General features: G+C 30.0%; 1 protein-coding gene across 2 annotated transcripts; it reads right to left on the bottom strand.

The window, feature by feature from the left end:
• On the bottom strand, positions 1 to 14,042 carry LOC108747813. 2 transcript variants are annotated; one of them, XM_018485621.1, is made up of 11 exons: positions 13,964 to 14,042; positions 10,927 to 11,168; positions 10,237 to 10,506; positions 9,434 to 9,564; positions 9,042 to 9,207; positions 7,877 to 8,204; positions 3,554 to 3,795; positions 2,469 to 2,738; positions 1,686 to 1,816; positions 1,314 to 1,479; positions 1 to 526 (listed from the first exon to the last, which is right to left on the bottom strand). In XM_018485621.1, exons 2-11 carry the CDS (start codon positions 11,164 to 11,166, stop codon positions 128 to 130), a joined length of 2,343 nt encoding a protein of 780 aa, XP_018341123.1. In that variant the 5' UTR covers positions 11,167 to 11,168; positions 13,964 to 14,042; the 3' UTR covers positions 1 to 127. The 2 variants fall into 2 exon arrangements, with proteins under 2 accessions (XP_018341123.1, XP_018341125.1); XM_018485623.1 differs by lacking the exon at positions 13,964 to 14,042 and adding an exon at positions 12,460 to 12,625.
• Between the last annotated feature and the right edge of the window lie 1,460 nt (positions 14,043 to 15,502).

The following is a 15,502-nucleotide window of genomic DNA, read 5'->3' as shown; positions in this document are numbered from 1 at the left end:
TTCAAACGTCAACATCCTTCATCTATTGTTATTAATTTTAATGTATTCGTTATATTTACTTCTAATATCCTTATTTTCTAGACTTCTATATTTTTTCTATTTTAATGTTCTATCACTAAAGTATACATTAGATATCCAGCAAACCCCACTCGTCGTACAATGGCAGTCTTTTTATCAATATTTTTTTCAAACTCTCACTCTTTAAACCTGAATGCATAAAAGTAGTACCGCCCAGTATTTCATTGAAATCTTTTGCCTCAGACTTACAGCACAATAAAAGCGGTAAAATGATGAAAGATACCAGCATTCCAAAGCTAGCTTTTCGTTTTATGGAAGCCTTCAGTTCTTTCATAGTGGGCGGCTGCGTCTTGCAATTCAATTGTTTCATAGTCGTTGATAACGTGTGAAGATATTCGTTTAATAAAATATCTGTCTTATGTTCAATAACATCGAAGGAAATACTTGAATTGAGTAAATAGATAAGATCGAGTGCCGCCGATGCATAGGTACACAATTGAAAGTCTACCTGCAATATTAAATAAATATTTTCAATCCATAAATTTTTTAAGTCAATTATATTAGAGGTAAAATCTGTGACACACACACACGTGCGCACAATGAGAGAAGGGTGAGGAGAAGGAAGTAAAACATCATATTCAGGAAGTCGCGATGATAACGTTGATAGCTTATATGGATAACTTCGGCAGACGAATGTTTGCACGATTAAACCGAATATAATGTATTTCTTCAAAACACATTCCATTTTCAAGTTTCTCACCGTCTATTTGTTTTGATTGTTGTAGCTAAAATTGCAGATAATTAAATTCTGCCAACATGTACCGTAATAGTGTCTTTCGAAACAGTATCTATTCAATTAATTTATTGTTATGCAAATTTATATCATTGCATGTAACTATGAAAATTACAATAAAAATTCAGAATGTAAATAATTGGAATAAAGTAACTGACAATGAGCTACGTTAATTTGTGTTTATAATAAAATTTATATTTGTCTTAATATAAAAGATATATTTTCAAAGTAAATTTGCTATTTCAACAACATCCCAAATAACATTTATGTTGCATAAGATGAACACCTTTTAAATGTCTTGTGTCTAAATGTGGTATTTTATGCAACACGTTATTTCGGACTCGTCTTATCACATGTAAATTCATATTAAAAGTTTCATGAATGGTTTTATTTAAACTTAGTTTTTATTTAATTTTAGTCCCAATATAAAGTCATGATTATAATAAAGTAATGAGTACATATTTGGAGGAAATACATGATTTTATGACGTAATAGTACTTACAAAAATCTGATCAGTAGGTTTGCCATTATTGTCATATTTGAATAATATATTATTCACGTGACAATCACCATGAATAATAACATTAAATTCGTCTTCACAGAGTATATATGCATCTATTCCTATTTGATACATGTGATCGGAAAGTTTAGAAACTTTTTCCGAGTATCTAGCAATAAAAACCAACCAAATGTAAAATTATATTTATAAAACTTGTATAAAGGCAATATAAATATTTGCACTAAACAATGCAATTTTAATATGATTTTTCTCTTCATATTAAATACTTATCTAATGCCATATATCATAGAGAGAATATCGTAAACATTATTTAAAAAGTAAAGTAATAAATATTTTCATAAATACAAATCTTACTTTTTCGCTTCTGGCCAGTTCGCAATCTCATCTGCTAAAGTTTTGGCACCCATAATGAAGAAAGATTTCATTTCTGGCGAGTGCTGATTATAAAACATTCCTTTTGAATACATCTCTTTTTGCTTCGGGTTCTGAGTATTAGAATATTGTTATTAAAGTATGTTTTAATGTATTTATCCATTTGATTATAAAATTAAATAATTAAGTTTGTATATAGTAGGAACAGGAAATTCAGATTACTGTATAGAGCCATAAGCTACACAAGAAATCTACACAGCAATACATATTTTCTTCACGAATTTAAGGCATATCTTTTTTGGAGAATGTAACAAGAGAGCCTAGTACGCATGTCGAAAAAATTTTTCAAGGGACGTATTTATATACTTTTAAACAAATTTTTATTAGGTCTGTTGAGATGAGCGTGTGCAAGTACACTGCGCAAAAGTGTATTTATAAAAGAATACGCCAAATTAAGTTTAAAAAAATTTTTTTTTCTAGCACCATTTATGGCTGTTCGTTTCTGTCAAATTTAATTTGTTTCAAAATTAATACTGTATAATAATTAAAAACATTCGTATTACAAAATTTTAAATTCTTTTTCGGATTGGTTGCCCGGGAAAATATTATATATTTCATATATAATTATATTTAATATTAAGAGTCTTTTATGTTTAATATTAATGTGTAAATTTCATCTTTCATGGCTCTTGCACGTATTTCATTGATCCGAATTTTTAATAATTGCATTGAAACGTTGCAACTGAATTACAAGTGATGATTTACCTTTTCGCATAAGACAACGGAGGCTGCATGAAACCTGGCAAGTACCCGAAATGCCAATAGAGAATGATCTAAGTCGAGACCAGATAAACGATCAGCCATTCGAAAACCAAGAGATGCGAGATCTTCGATCACTAGAAGCGTTGGATTTTCAATTTGCCCATAGAGAATCTTCGGGCTCAAGCGGTACTTCGGCCCTAACAACTTATTCATTTTATCCAAAGTATCGGACAACATCGACATCTCTGTGTGAAAGAGACCTGCTTGTGTTACCTGTGACAAATTTATTTAAGATAAATAAGTAGAATCTTTTATCTAACAGGAGTACAATTATTTGTAATATAAAGATCTGTGTAAAGATCTATATATACATTTTATGTAGTATAAAGTTTCGAGATTTGTTTTGAAACAAAAATAAAGAATGTTTTCCTTAAATACAAAGTAGTGTACTTTCGCTTATGTAAAGTTGATTTAGATCACTTATCTAAAAATAATTGTCCTAATCTTCCTGTTGAACAGAAATGTACTCCAAAATAATAAAATTTGCCAATTCGCTCTCTCTCTCTCTCTCTCTCTCTCTCTCTCTCTCTCTCTCTCTTTCTCTCTCTACTTTAACAGCACATGTTAATTCCCTGAACAGGTCTGAGCAGGTTCCATGGGATATCGGAAAAGTTGCCCATTCTCAGAAATACGTTCGAAATACGTATTGCGACGTACTATAGTATAGTACATACTAAGATAAGTTCCAATATCTCGCGTATTTTAGTTACTGGTACATACGTGGATAACACGTTGAGGTATTATACAGGACATTATTAGTTAATTGGTACAAAAATTAAAGTTAGTTTATGTAATTCTGAGTATGAGCTTAAAAATAAACGACAAACAATAAACTACACAGATTGTGATACGAACGTCGGTATGTGTGTGTAACGATACGTATGATAATAGTATAAGTACAGAATCATTCAAACGATATCTGTGCTATCAGGATATCATCCCCTCTCTTTTGATAATAGAAACATTGTACATATTAAAACAACTTCTCCTCCTCTATTAAAAACATTGTACATATTAAATTAACTTACGATTCTCTGTCGAACACCGTCTACAGGACAGAGTTTGACAATAATGGATTTTTTCTCTTTAATCTTAGAGTTGCGTGAATATTCGGCAATAATCCTAATTATGTCGCTAGTGTAGTTATCACCCTTCCGTATAGCCGGTTTCGAAACTATATTCATCACTTTAATCGAATCGTCGTTTTCCGACTTTCGCAGGATCTTCTCCACAAAGCATGCATCTAGCCATGATGTTTCTAGCGTCATTTCTGAAAGTGAAATTGGAATTAGAGATATTTATCATAAAATTATGTCCTTTTCACTATGTTACACAACACAAAAACAATTTAACTTAAACAATTAATTACAACAGTTCCAATATGTAAAAACATTCAATTAAAATGTATGAGGAGCTGAGAGCTAATGCTGGATGTAAGTTACTAAATTCTATATTTATAAACCGCAAGGAAATTTTTCAGTAGTCACATGCTTAAACAACACAGAAATTATTTTTATAATTTAATAGCATGATTATCATTGTTATTTGTTAATAAAAAATATAAGGTGATGACGCCTGCAATAACCGGGTCAAAGTGTCGGGTTAGTTATTATACTTGTTACAGTTACTGGAATTAGTTGTCATGCTGATCCTGTAATAAGTCGATAGTCTAAATCTTATCGGCGAAGCTGACCAATAGCCAACTTGTACGATTGACGCTGATTGGCTAACTTCACTGACTTAAGACTTATAGCGAATTCGATTGGGCGCACTGAGTACGCACTGGTGCACATTAAAACTGTCTTACATAAAATAACATAAAAATATGTTTATATTATATATAAACATAGAAATCGATTAAATCCTGAAATACTCAATACATTTTATTGTACTATTAAGTACAATATGTATTTTATTATTCGAAATATTTGCATTTCATTTATATACTCAAATTAAATCAGTATATAACGCCTTTAATATGCACTAGTGCGCACTAGTTCTTCCAATCGAATTCGCCACTAGACTTCCGACTATAGACTCATTGTATAGAGTCATTACAAATATTCAACTCATGCAGATTTGTTCTTCAATCAAGCAATAAATGCTAAATCTACAGAGCGATGGTAAGACGTACGATGTGCAGAAAATTAATTAACGTACGTCACTGAACTATAAAAAAAATCGAACAGTAACCGATATTATTATATACGTGCAAGTCATCTTTACTTTTATCCTCACCTTCATCAATAGACAAATTGTGATAAAATTTCAAAATGATAGTATGAATTGATGAAAATTTTCGCAATTGCGCTAAAATGATTCACTATAATGCAACAATTTTGTCAGAATAAAATTTTTTATGTTATTCCAAAAAATTGAACAATATCAATTATAAATAATATTTGTCACAAATTAAATTAATTCAATTTTGAGATAAATATTTTAATAATTTATAGTTATTATCGTTCCAATAACAAACAAAGTTTTTCGTAATTATGATGATCGATATTATTGCACAAAATCATAAGATTTTAATTTAATATACTCTCGAAATAGTCAACGTTTCATAGTTTTTAAGCGTATCGAATTTTATAATCATTTTACAATTACACATTTAGAGGTATTTGTTTTTCGATTTATCATGAAATGTATACATTCTATGTGATATTTTTACGACAATTTTTGACAAAGTTATTGTATCTTGAAATTTGCCTATTTTTGCAGAGTGAACAGGTGTTGCATTAATTTTGTTGCCCAGTGTATATCTCGTAACGAGTCGTCGCGAGAGGCGGCGTGCTTAAACACAACTACCGCGAAAAACCTGACGTATAGCAACTTAGCGTGCGTTTCACATACAAGACCTGACAACGATAATTGCACGCGCCTTCCGGACACGGAAATTGGCGACCTTACAATTGCGTGACGCTCATCTCACCCTGATAGTCCTCTCCGGCCTTCGGCTTGCTATCCTGGAACTTCGGCAGCCTGCGTTCCTCACTTATGCTCCTCGCTCGCTCGCCACAGCACAAGTGCCGGGCGCTAATCCTTCTAGGGCACACTAATGCCAGACATACCCCACACTCGCGCATACGCATTGTTTTCAGCTTAGCGCTCAGTGCTGTACCCATTAGGTTAAAGTAACGATATGGTGCCGTGTGGACACGAAGTCTGTGCGCTAAACCGGATAACAGGAGGTGCGAGGAATCCTAAAAGGAAAATAGAAATGAGGTAAAGTATTTTAGGTCAGAAAATGAATCGCAATGGAGTCAGGAAAAAGGCCCAAAGAATATGTATCCGAAAATTTAGATCTTGATTAGACGAAAATATCTTTAAAAGTTGGTTGGCAGAGAATGACAATAAAACTTGGTGTAAAATTTATATTTATAAAATTAATATTTCGCTTAAATGTTGTCGATATAATTTACTATGGTATGTCAAATCAGTTTCTCATATAGATAATGTAAATAATGTTAATGTAGCAATTGATAGAGTGATTAGAGTTGATAGAGTGGTACCTCACAATAAGAGGTATGTCTAATTTCTATATATTTATAATTTTATTTCTCCTTGGGGCGACTAAGGACGCCAGTTTCACGAACGGATTAGATACTCTATTGGCGCTTTAGACTGCACGCATGCGCGAGTGCGGAGCATATTTGGCATCACTGCCCAGAATCCGGGGTCCAGAATCCGGAGCAGACTCTCGGTTCTGGCACTCTCGAGGCAGACGTGCGACGCTAAGAATCAATTGTGTTTCACTTTAAATCGATGACTAGAGTATGTCAACTACTCCGTCATTAGATTTTTACATAATTAAGATTATGATATTTCTCAAAAATCTAAAAATTTAGCTATACACTAATATGATTTAGATATATGTAAAATTCTTGACATATTAAGAAAGATCATTCTTATTATGTGTATATTCTTAAAACTTAAAGTACCGAACTCCCTCACTTCGTCAAAGTTGTACACATGGAAGGAAAAATATTGTTTGAAATATAATATTTACATGTAAAAATGATCGAATGTCAAGCAAGCGTTAGTTTATCACCAGTGCAACTAAACAAATTTAGAATAGGTAGAAAAGATAAATTTTTAATTATAATTTCTGTAAGATGTGATTACGACATCAATCGAGTTGGCTAGATATTAATAAGAATGAAAAATAATTCTTCGATTTATTTTTGGTTTATTGTCATTATCGGTAAACAATCATAAAATCCTCAAACGCTTAATTTTTATACGTTTTCAATATCGCGAAAGACGCACGAAAACGAGAAATTAGTTAAATTGTTATTAATTACGTAAACTGCATTAATTGCGGAACGGCATTGTGTTATTTGTGTAATGTTATTTATTAACGTTACTTTATTTCTAATTAATATGATACAGTTAAATATATATAGAAATTCCAACGGACAAAAATTTTCTATTAATCAAAAATAACTATCGTAAAACCTAATATTTATTACGTATAATAAGGATATCTTAAATGATATCAGTATGAGAACAGTACGATTGGCACGTGGCTTTGATATTTGTTTCTGTCCGAATTGTTTACGTACTGTCAGCGTGTTGCGTTCAGTATTTTTTTTTTTATCGTGATAAGTGTTAGGTAATACGAAACATCGTATATTACACAATCGTTCACACAATTATTAGTTTGCACGTTAACTGATTTAAAATCGTAAAACCTAACACTTATCGCGATTGCGTTCTAAAAAAATACTGAAGATATTCGGAGTGACCCTGATCTGCCGGAACAAGAATTTGAATTTAAATGACAGCACGTAAACAATTCGGACAGAAACAGATATTAAAGCCACGCGCCAATCGTACTGTTATTTGAAAATGTAAAGTTTTGTAAAATATTTATCAAATATTTCATTCCTACAGATTAATTGTATTTGATTATTATTATATATTTCTGTTTCATCCTATAAACTGATTGATATCATTTAAGATATCCTTATATCCCCTATAGAATCCCTATAGAATATTTTAAAAAATCACGATTTATCTTGAAATTTTAACGAGTCAAAAGCGAAATCATCTTAAAAAAATATTTATATATATATATATTTTTTAATTTTTTGAACCAAAAGTATCAGCATATACAATTTTATGTTTATTAGTTTAAAGAAAAACCTTTTTTTAAAACGTTAACATTCTTCGTTTATTGTTATTAATTTTAATATGTTTGTTATATTTATATCTAATATCCTTGATTCCTAGACTGTATTTTTTCTATTTTCTGTTCTATCATTAAAATATATATTAAAGATCCAGCAAACCCCACTCGTCATACAGTGGCAGTCTTTTTATCAATATTTCTTTCAAACTCTCACTCTTTAAACCTGGATGCATAAAAGTACTACTGCCCAGTACTTCATCCAAATCTTTTGCCTCAGCTTTACTGATCAGCATAAACGGTAAAATGGTGAAACATATCAACATTCCATAGCTAGCTTTTCGTTTTATGGAAGCCTTCAGTTCTTTCATAGTGGGCGGCTGCGTCTTGCAATTCAATTGTTTCATAGTCGTTGATAACGTGTGAAGATATTCGTTTAATAAAATATCTGTCTTATGTTCAATAACATCGAAGGAAATACTTGAATTGAGTAAATAGATAAGATCGAGTGCCGCCGATGCATAGATACACATTTGAAAGTCTACCTGCAATATTAAATAAATATTTTTGTTCCATGAATTTTTTAAACCAATTGTATTGAAAATAAAATCTGTGCATCATACACACACACACACACACACACACGCGCGCGCGCGCGCGCGCTCGCACAGAAAGAGGGAGGAGGAGGAAGGGATAGTCAGACATTATATAATATCTGGGAAGTTGTGTGTGTGTGTGTGTGTGTGTGTGTGCGTTGACAACGTTGACAGTTTATATGGATAACATCAGCAGACGAAAATGCACGATTAAATTAAATACATACAATAAATGCATTTATTTAAAACACATTCTATTTTCAAGTTTCTCATACCGTCACCATCGAATTGTTTTGATTGCTGTAGCTAAAATTGCAGATAGTTGAATTGTGCTAACATGTAATAGTGTCTTTCGAAACAGTATCTAATTCATTTAATTTATTGTTATGCAAATTTATATCATTGCATTTAACTATGAAAATTACAATAAAAATTCAGAAATATAGATAAATGGAATAAAGTAACTGATAATGAGCTACGTTAATTTATATTAAAATTTATATTTGTCTCAAAATAAAAGATATATTTTCAAAGTAAATTCGCTGTTTCAACAACACCCCAAATAACATTTATGTTGCATAAGATGAGCATCTTTTAAATGTCTTGTGCAACACGTTATTTGGGACTCGTTTTATCACATGTAAATTCATACTAAAAATTTCATGAATGGTTTTATTTCAACTTGTTTTTATTTAATTTTAGTCCCAGTATAAAGTCATGATTATAATAAAGTAATGAGTACATATTTGGAGGAAATACATGATTTTATGACGTAATAGTACTTACAAAAATCTGATCAGTAGGTTTGCCATTATTGTCATATTTGAATAACATATTATTCACGTGACAATCACCATGATTAATAACATTAAATTCGTCTTCACAGAGTACATGTGCATCTATTCCTATTTGGTACATGTGATCAGAAAGTTTAGAAACTTTCTCGGAGTATCTAGCAATAAAAACCAACCAAATGGAAAATTATATTTAAAAATTTATATGAAGGTAATATAAATATTTACACTAAATAGTGCAATTTGTATTTATATTTTCAATTTACTTTTTAACATAATCTTTCTCTTCATATTAAATACTTATCTAATGCCATGTATCATAGAATATCGTAAACATTAATTAAAAAGTAAAGTAATAAATATTATCATAAATACAAATCTTACTTTTTCGCTTCTGGCCAGTTCGCAATCTCATCTGCTAAAGTTTTGGCACCCATAATGAAGAAAGATTTCATTTCTGGCGAGTGCTGATTATAAAACATTCCTTTTGAATACATCTCTTTTTGCTTCGGGTTCTGAGTATTAGAATATTGTTATTAAAGTATGTTTTAATGTATTTATCCATTTGATTATAAAATTAAATAATTAAGTTTGTAGTAGGAACAGGAAATTCAGATTACTGTATAGAGCCATAAGCTACACAACAAATCTACACAGCAATGCATATTATATTTTCTTCACGAATTTAAGGCATATCTTTTTTGGAGAAAGTAACAAGAGAGCCTAGTATGCATGTCGAAAAAATTTTTTCGAAAAAAGGGACATATTTATATATTTTTAAACAAATTTTTATTAGATCTGTTGAGATGAGCGTGTGCAAGTACACTGCACAAAAGTGTATTTATGTATAAAAGAGTACGCCAAATTAAGTTTAAAAAAAATTTTTTTTTTAGCACTATTTATGGCTGTTCGTTTCTGTTAAATTTAATTTGTTTCGAAATAAATACTGTATACCAATTAAAAATATTTGTATTACAACATTTGAAATTCTTATTCGGATTGGATGGTTGGCCGAGAAAATATATTTCATATGTAATTATATAATTATATTTAGTATTAAGAGTCTTTTATGTTTAATATTAATGCGTCAATTTCATCTTTCAATGGCCCTTGCTCTCATTCCATTGATCCGAATTCTTAATAATTGCATTGAAACGTTGCAACTGATTGTGATTCACGTGGTTTACCTTTTCGCATAAAACAACGGAGGCTGCATGAAACCTGGCAAGTCCGCGAAATGCCAATAGAGAATGATCTAAGTCGAGACCAGATAAGCGATCAGCCATTCGAAAACTGAGAGATGCAAGATCTTCGAACACTAGAAGCATTGGATTTCCATTTTGCACATATAAAATTTTCGCACTCAAGCGGTGCTTCGGCCCTAACAACTTATTCATTTTATCCAAAGTATCGGACATCATCGACATCTCTGTGTGAAAGAGACCTGCTTGTGTGACCTGTAACAAATTTATTTAAGATAAATAAGTAGAATCTTTTATCTAACAGAAATGCAATTATTTGTAAGTCCTACGTAAAGATCTATATATAAAATTTATGTCGTATAAAGTTTCGAGATTTGTTTTGAAACAAATAAAGAATGTTTTCCTTAAATACAAAGTAGTGTACTTTCGCTTATGTAAAATTGATTTAAATCACTGATTATATAAAAATAATTGTCCTAATCTTCCTGTTAAACAGAAGTGTACTCCAAAATAATGAAATTTTCCAATTCTCTCTCTCTCTCTCTCTCTCTCTCTCTCTCTCTCTCTCTCTCTCTCTCTCTATTATCTCTTCTCTTTTGATATTAGAAATATTACATATATTAAAGCAATTTCTCTTCCTTTATTAAAAACAATGTACACATTAAATGAACTTACGATCTTCTGTCGAACACCGTCTACAGGAGTGAGTTTAATAATAATGGATTTGGTTTCTTTAATTTTAGAGTTATGTAAATATTCGGCAGTAATTCTAATCATGTCACTAGTGTAGTTGTCACCCTTGCTTGTAGCCGGTTTCGAAACTATATTCATCACTTTAATCGAATCGTCGTTTTCCGACTTTCGCAGGATCTTCTCCACAAAGCATAGATCTAGCCATGATGTTTCTAGCGCCATTTCTGAAAGCGGAATTAGAATTAAAAATATTTATCGAAAAATTATGTCTTTTTTGTTGTGTTACAGAACACAAAAATAATTTAACTTAAACAATTAATTACAACAGTTCCAATATGTAAAAACATTCAATTAAAATGTATGAGGAGCTGAGAGCTAATGCTGGATGTAAGTTACTAAATTCTATATTTATAAACCGCAAGGAAATTTTTCAGTAGTCACATGCTTAAACAACACAGAAATTATTTTCATAATTTAATAGCATGATTATCATTTGTTAATGGGAAATATAAGGTGATGACGCCTGCAATAACCGGCTCTAAGACCCGGGTTAGTTGTTATACTTGTTACAGTTACTGAAATCAGTTGTCGTGCTGATCCTGTAATAAGTCGGTAGTCCTAAGTCTTATCGATAAAGCTAACCAATAGCCAACTTGTACGATTAACGCTGATTGGCCAACTTTACTGATTAAGGCTTATAGTGAATTCGATTCAGCGCACATTAGTACGTACTGGTGCACATTAAAACTGTCATACATGAAATAACATAAAAATATGTTTATATATAAACATAGAAATCGATTAAATCCTGAAGTACTTAATATATTTTCGTGTACTATTAAGTAAAATATGTACTTTATAATTCAAAATATTTGCACTTCACTTTTATACTCAAAGTAAATCGGTGTACGACGCCTTTAATATGCATATTAGTTCATTCAATAGAATTCATTAGACTTCAGACTGCAGACTACAGATTGTAGAGTCAACGTTACAGATCTAGATTTTAACATATAACGCATATAATTAAAGAAAATATAAAAAAATGTGCATAACATAACTTTATTAATAATTTTCAGATATTATGTGATCATTATAGACATGTATATGTATATATTAATTATAGTATTATTTGAATATTTATAATAATAAGAAACAATATTTACATATTTGAATTGTTGCTTAAGCAACAAATATATTTGAATATACATATTTATGTCTTCAAATACATTAAATTGTACGTTATTACTATAAAATAAATTTTGTAAAGAAATAGTTGAAATTATGATATATAATAATATATGATATAATAAACAAAGTAATAAATACTACATTTAATGTTTTTGCAATTTTAAGTGTATGTATCATCATACCTCATGTATTAACTATCTTTTATTTATTATTAGATATTAGATATTTCGTGAAAGTAAGAAAATATTCTAATGCTGCAATTTAATGCAGAAATAAAAAACGGACCCAAAGTATTGATAAAAAGCACTACATTAAAGAACTGACCTGACGTTCGTCTTCACCTTTAATCGTTAATTTCTCTTAAATTATTTCACTGTTTCATTTCGTAAGTCAGCTTTAAAATGATACATGCAGGACTAAATTCACAGGCTTTATATCTGCATCGTTGTATTCATTCATCACATGCTTGATATCTACGTTAGAGAGTCTTGAATAACTGAGCTTATTCTTGACTAGGTCAACATTCAACTCATGCAGATTTGTTCTTCAATCAAGTAATAAATGCTAAATTTACAGAGCGATGATAAGACATACGATGTGCAGAAAATTAATTAACGTACGTCACTGAGCTATAAAAAAATCTTACAGTAAATGATATTACTATATATGTGCAAGTCATCTTTATCTTTCTTTTGTCCTCACTTTCACCAATAGACGAATTGTGATAAAATTTCAAAATGACAGTAGAAATTGATGAAAAATTTCGCAATTGCGCTAAGATGATTCACTATAATGCAACAGTTTTGTCAAAATAAAGTTTTTTATGATATTTGAAAAAAATTAAAGAATATCAATTATAAATAACATTTGTGAAAATTAAATTAATTCAATTGAGTTGTAAATATTTTAATAATTTATAGTTATCATCGTTCCAATATGTAACAAACAAAGTTTTTCGTAATTATGATCGATATTATATTGCACAAAATCATAAGATTTTAATTTAATATACTCTCGAAATAGTCAACGTTTCATAATTTTTAGGCGTATCGAATTTTATAATCATTTTACAATTACATATTTATTAGAGGCATTTGTTTTTCGATTTATCGTGAAATATACATTCTACGTGATATTTTTACAGAATTGGGAAAGAGTTTGTCAGTACAAAAAAGATACAGATAAGAGAAAAGATGTGTATGTTATACAAATATTTATTTCACGTATTTGCATAAAAAATAAAAATAATGAAAATTTACGAAAAAATACCGCGTAAAAATAAGTTATTTACTGCGTATAAAAAATAGTATCACGTAAACAATTGAGAAATGAACGTAGAATATAATTATCTATATTTTCCGAAAAAAAATCTCAGAAACAAAAATAAACTTTTATAAAATTTAGATGCGTTTTTTTTTTAATATTAATTTATCCAGATAAAACAGTTTGAATAAATGAGAGAATGAGCTATTATTTATATAAATAAAAAGTACTTCTAGATTGTTCCACCGGTACCTAATGCTTTTTTTTCTCTGTCAGCATTAGATTATCATTTTCTTGCAAAAAAACTCGCGGATATTAAATAAAATTGCGAACGCATTAATTATTAATAAAAGTCTTTCTCGCAATACTCCTTGTTTATAAAATCCATGATAAGATTTCCAAGTCGGTTGGTGAAATCAACACTTCGGCGAGCATTTAAGTCAATTCTTGTATAATATTTATGATCATATTAAGTACAATTTTAAGATGCCATAAAGCAATCACAGGACTTAACTTTTTAAAACATTTTTTAAGATAATTTTTTTAGAATAAGCACTATAAATACCTTAGAGTCGACGAATGTAGTCGAATATATACAAAACACACGATAAGTGGCACTGCAACCGACGATGCAATGGCACTGGCCACTGCAACAATGCCTCTTTGTGAGTCTTACTTGCCGTCAGAACACCGGGGCGACATGATCCCACCAGTTTGATTTACTCGTAATTTTCCATCAAATGTCGAGCCATGAAAAGTCATTAATTCGATAATTTTAACGGTACTATCGAAGCAGGTGCACGACTCAAAGAACTGATTACGATTCGTTTATTTAAACCGGCAACTTCTCCATCGTTAGACTTTTATATGATATGAAGATTATGATTTTTCTCAAATATCTAAAAATTTAGCTATATACAAATATAATTTAAATATATGTGAAAATTTTGAGACATTAAGAAAGGTCATTCATATTATGTGTATATCCTTAAAACTTAAAGTACCGAACTCTATCACTTCGTCAAAGTTGTACACTTGGAAGGGAAAATATCGAATTGAAATATAATATTCATGGTTCACTAAAAATGATCGAATGTCAAGCAAGCGTTAATTTATCACCAATGCAAGTAAACAAATTCAGAATAGGTAGAAAAGATAAACTTTTTATTATAATTTCTGTAAGATGTGATTACGACATCAATCGAGTTGGCTAGATATTAATAAGAATGAAAAATAATTCTTCGATTTATTTTTGGTTTATTGTCATTATCGGTAAACAATCATAAAATCCTCAAACGCTTAATTTTTATACGTTTTCAATATCGCGAAAGACGCACGAAAACGAGAAATTAGTTAAATTGATATTAATTACGCAAACTGTATTAATTGTGGAATCGCATGAAATATGTTATTTGCCTAATGTTATTTATTAACGTTACTTTATTTCTAATTTATATGATACAGTCAAATATATATAGAGATTCCAACGGAAGAAAAATTTTTTGTTAAACAAAAATAACTATCATAAATCGTCACAAAACAATCATAAATTCTATTTTTTATTATGTTTCAATTCTAAACGATTAAACTGCATGAAACATTTATGATATATAAGTTATAATCTCGATCCATTTACGAAATCAGCTAACAACCGTGCAAGCTAGTAATTGTATGGACGATTATATAATATATGTCGTAATATACGTAATATATTACGTTTCGTATTACCTAACTTATCGCGATTGCGTAAAAAAAAAAACTGAACGCAACACGCTGACGTAACAATTCGGACAGAAACAGATATTAAAGCCACGCGCCAATCGTACGGTTATTTGAAAATGTAAAGTTTTGTAAAATATTTATCAAATATTTCATTCCTACAGATTAATTGCATTTGATTATTATTGTATATTTCTGTTTCATTCTATGAACTGACTGATATCATTTAAGATATCCTTATTATACGGCGATTGTACGCACTGAGAGATGGAGGGAAGAGGATTGTCATTGGCGAGAAAAGCAAGTGCAACACTTGCTTCAGTTCAAATAAAATTCAATATTAAAATAAATTTAATTTTAAAAATTTGTTATTAATAATTAACTT

This window comes from Trachymyrmex septentrionalis, unplaced genomic scaffold, assembly GCF_001594115.1.
Source record: "Trachymyrmex septentrionalis isolate Tsep2-gDNA-1 unplaced genomic scaffold, Tsep1.0 scaffold20, whole genome shotgun sequence".
NCBI lineage: Eukaryota > Metazoa > Arthropoda > Insecta > Hymenoptera > Formicidae > Trachymyrmex > Trachymyrmex septentrionalis.
The sequence above is the reverse complement of the archived record's forward strand: the minus strand, read 5'-3'. Positions and strand labels throughout refer to the sequence as shown.